This window comes from Triticum dicoccoides, chromosome 4B, assembly GCF_002162155.2.
Source record: "Triticum dicoccoides isolate Atlit2015 ecotype Zavitan chromosome 4B, WEW_v2.0, whole genome shotgun sequence".
Lineage (NCBI taxonomy): Eukaryota > Viridiplantae > Streptophyta > Magnoliopsida > Poales > Poaceae > Triticum > Triticum dicoccoides.
This window is the reverse complement of record NC_041387.1, coordinates 505922697-505927108: the sequence shown is the minus strand read 5'-3', so window position 1 is coordinate 505927108 and position 4412 is coordinate 505922697. Positions and strand designations below refer to the sequence as shown.

The window sequence follows — 4412 nt, the reverse complement described above, 5'->3', positions numbered from 1 at the left end:
CATGAAAAAGTCAGATTTGCCATGCCTAAATATCCGACGTCAGATTTTTAGTGTTTCCATTACGAGTGTAGCTACGTCTCAGTCAACTAAGATTTAGTAAGTCTTCAGTCAAGTGATATATTATGTAGAAAGTAAAAAAAAATGAAAAAAATTGTATGAATCACTACAGGAAAAAACTTTAAAGCCGTGTACCCAAAGAACTCGGCTTATGTCGATATAAACTCGGTTTATATATAAGCCGAGTCAAACTCCCGGCTTATATGACACGGTTTACACTTGATCGGCTTATACGCTATAAGCCGAGTGCCAGTAGGAAAACACTCGGTTTACTTAAAAGCCGTGTGTTTATACAAGGCTCTCGGCTTACTAAAGTAACATGACGGCAGCCGGGAGATAACGGCCACGTGTCACAATAAAAACCATCCTAAAAATAGGTTAGAATAATAATACTAATTAAGTAGTAAATATAAATGCAATAAAAACCATCCTAAACTAATTTCGCACAAATGTTACTCGTTGCAAAAAATCCGCAAAAATGTAAGCCTAGTGATTTCATCGGGCACACGGCTTATATGTCCTATAAGCCGAGTGCCTGCTTCGGACACACGGCTTATATGTCCTATAAGTCGAGTGCCTACTTCGGACACACGGCTTATAGGCTGCTCCGTGATAGCACCGTCAACCACTACCGTTGTAGACACGTGACAGATGTCTTTGCCGAGTGTGTGCTGTAAGCCGGGTGCCTTTTCCCGTAGATACCGTGTGTTTCATATAAGCCGTGATCTTTTTTGCGAAACTCGGCTTATAGATGACCATAAGCCGAGTTCCTCGTATTTACCGGATGTTTTTTTTTTTTGAGACTCGGCTTAGAGGAGCGTAAGCCGGATGCCCGAAAAAAAGCATTCGGCTTATAGGCTAACACACTGGAAACCGGGATTTTCCTGTAGTGAATCTCAATGTAAAATATTGTGGATATAGTATCAACCGAGACTTAACCATTAGTTGACTGAGGCAAGACTGTTCCATTATAAATAGGTGCTCCCGATCTTATGACAGGGGTCCATTTTATTACGCGGGCAAGAGTGCGAAAAGGAAAACATGCACGCGAAGCAACCGAACAAGATGCATGCATGACTGACATACTTCGTTCATACTCCGTTTGTCATGCATGCTATGACTGGCTTTGTACGAGTTGATCCGTTTGTCACAGTCTCACAGATGGCCGGTGCAGGTTTTAAACAGCCCCGGGACCGGACGTGGCCTTGGTGACACCGGTGAATTCAACCTTGGGGCCGAGCAGGTCGACGCCGACGTCGGCGGTAAAGGTGTCGTACCGGAGGAACATCTCGACCACCAGGAGCCTGCCGACGAGCACGACCAGATTCTTGCCGGGGCACTGCTTGTTGTCCACGCTGGGGCTCTCGGTTTCCCTCCCGTTGGACCAGTACACGTACTGCAGCAGCTTGCTTCCCTCCCCGACAAACCGGTCGCCGACGAACTCCCTCGCCGTGGAGCCGAACACCCGGGGGTCCTTGGTGGCGCATGGCTGGTACCCGAACAGCATCTCTCCCTTGTTCACGGCGAACACCGCGTCGTGGCTCTCGATGTTCATGTCGGCCTTGGCGCGGCCATACTGGAACTTGACGGGCGGCTCAAGACGCAGCGCCTCCCACACCGCCGACTTGGTCAGCTCCATCTTCTCCAGCGCCTCTATCGTCACCTTGCCGCCGGCGTCCGCCACGGCGGTGCGTACCTCCGCGGCCAGCCTCTGGTGGAACTTCTCTCCGGCCTCAGCAATACGCCCGAGGATCCCCGGGAGCATCACCTTGAGGCCGCCGTAGCTGTTGAACACGGTGGCGAACAGCAGGTTGTGGCATGCCTCGTCCCGGTTCAGCCCGAGGCTCTCGGCCATGTCGAGCGCCTTGGTCGCGGCGGCGTAGAAGTACTTGTAGAGCGCCTTGTAGTCACCGCTGACAAAGATGGGCGGGAGAAGCACGGTGTGGAGGAGCGGCTCCTCGAGGATCAAAGGGAGGCCGAACGTGACGAGCGGGTGGAGCTGGAATATGAGCCACTTGGCGGCCTTGGTGGGGCCGGTGGTGCCGAGGTCTGAGGCGGAGGGGAGCACGCCGAAGTAGGCGTCGGCGATGAACTCGAAGGAGGTGAAGTCGTTGAGCGTGTTGAAGTTGGACTTGCCGGCGAGAACGAGCTGCGACTCGACGGTGGCGAGGAGCGAGGAGAAGTGGGAGCGGAAGGCCGGGATGACGGCGTCCTTGCGCGAGGCGAGGAGGGAGAAGAGCAGCTGCTTGACCTTGGTGTGGGTGGGCTCGGAGGGGTCGAGGTAGGAGCAGACGCGGAAGCCGCCGGTGAGGGAGGTGGAGGGCATGTAGGTGCCGGTGAAGAGGTTCTTCTTCTCGACCTTGTCGACGTCGAAGAGCACGGGGAAGCTCTTGGCGTCGAGCACGGCGACCACGCGCGGGTCGCGCGCCATGAACGGGCCCGGCGGGACGTTGATGCGCAGGACGGTGGAGCCGTGCTTCTCGACGCGGGACTCGAAGTACTTGGCCTCGCCCTGGAAGTAGTAGAAGTCGAGGCGGTCGCGGATGGCCGAGACGAACGGCAGGCCGTAGCTACCCGGCGCCTGCCGCGGCACCAGGGAACCCACGGCGCTCTGGTTCATCTTAGACTCGTTGCTTCAAATCGATCGATCACGAGCAGCTAACGTTGCTTTGGATCTGCTTACACTCTCGTTGTGTGTTGCGAATGCAGCTCCTTCTACTCGCTGCTAAATAGCCCCCTGGAGACCATGCAGACCATGCAGAATCCATGCATGATGCAGGGCTGGCAGTGGCCAAGCCACAAGTATTTTTGGACAGGAATGTATTTGGACGGAGCGACGAGATCAATAGCTTTTTGCACAGTTAGGGCATTCGAAAGCAGAGCCTTAAAACGGACACGTTATTTGTCTGTGGACTAGTCCGTAGGCACAGGGGCGGAGCCAGGATTTAACATCGTGTCTAAATTTTATGCCCTATTTGACATCCACAAATAATTTCTTCCCTATCCCATAACGAGTCTAAATTTTATGCCTTTTATAACACTTCTGTCCATTTTGAACCAAAATGACACCTGAAAAGACCCTTTTGCCCTCAAGTGGTATATTTGTGTGCGCGCGCGTACGTGTGTGCTACTGCTGAGAGTGTGTGTGTGCGCGCGTGTGCTGTTGCGTGCATGCGTGATGTTGCGTCCGTGTTGTGCTGCTGCTGCGTGTGTGTGCTGCCTGCGTGTGCGCTGCTGCCCGTGAGTGTTGCGTGCGTGTGCGCTGCCGTCTTCAAGAATTTGTGGCCCCGGTGCGAAGTACTCGCTTGTCGCCACATATAGTCCCAGACACCATCAGGCCATGATCTTTGCACGTGTGGCTGCGCCGATCACAAGGCCTGAATTAACACGTTGGAGTACTAGAGGGTTTTTTTTTGCGAGGTGTTGCAGTACTAAAGGTTGCACATTCACGCGATATGAACACCAAATAAATGATAGGGCTTTAACATTTTAAAATTTCATAGCGCTCCGCTTCATATTATTAGCTTTTTTAGGGGCCATTTCATATTATTAGCTGCGCTTAGCAATTAAAAAGATATTAGGTGTATTTGTTCTACCTATCTGACTTCCTAATTTTTGCCCTGGTCGGTCTACGGTAAAGAGAAAAAAAAAAAGGCCCACAAATGGATTTCCTAACAAAAGGCCCCACCAATGCAGCGTGGTGATTTCATCTCTTCTCCAATTTTCACGCACGCAATCACCGGGCAGGTCCGAAAATAAATGATGCATGCAGTTGGGAGTTCCGCGGGAGAAAAATATCATTCTCGCGTGAGATGGAAAGGAATCCTATGCACGCAGGGAGATAGTTAAGGAGAACGCGGGCCGTGAGTAAGCAAGAAATAAATCACTAGCCGTTTATTAGATCGTGCTTGACATCCCATGTAATTAGCGCATGATTAGTACGATTTGGGGCTCCACTTTTTGGAAGGCCCTGTGTGTCGCTCACTTCGCACGCCCTCGTCGACGGCCCTGTTGCTATGTGTGTATGTGCTGCTATGTGTGTGCTACTGCCCTTGCACTGATGCTGCGTGTGTGCTACTGTCCCGCGCACACACATATTACATGAAGGGTAAAACAGTCTTTTCCAGTGTTATTTAGGCTTAAAATGAACAAAAGTGTTATAAAAGGCATAAAATTTAGACTCATTGTTAGATAGGGAAGAAAAAGTTTTTCGGTGTCAAATAAGGAAACGAAATTTAAGATAGTGTTAAATAAGGAATTCTTTCTTAAGTATAGGGGGGGCGGAGGCAGATTCGACAATGAGAAAAAAACAGAACATAGTAAATCTATCGAGTGATTTTGATTGATACCTGAAT

At 50.9% G+C, this 4412-nt stretch overlaps 1 protein-coding gene across 1 annotated transcript; it reads right to left on the bottom strand.

Annotated features, from left to right (window-relative positions):
- Window positions 1-1002: 1002 nt before the first annotated feature.
- Window positions 1003-2771, bottom strand: LOC119291132 (allene oxide synthase 2-like). Its single transcript, XM_037569845.1, has one exon. It carries the CDS (start codon window positions 2675-2677, stop codon window positions 1235-1237), a length of 1443 nt encoding a protein of 480 aa, XP_037425742.1. The 5' UTR covers window positions 2678-2771; the 3' UTR covers window positions 1003-1234.
- Between the last annotated feature and the right edge of the window lie 1641 nt (window positions 2772-4412).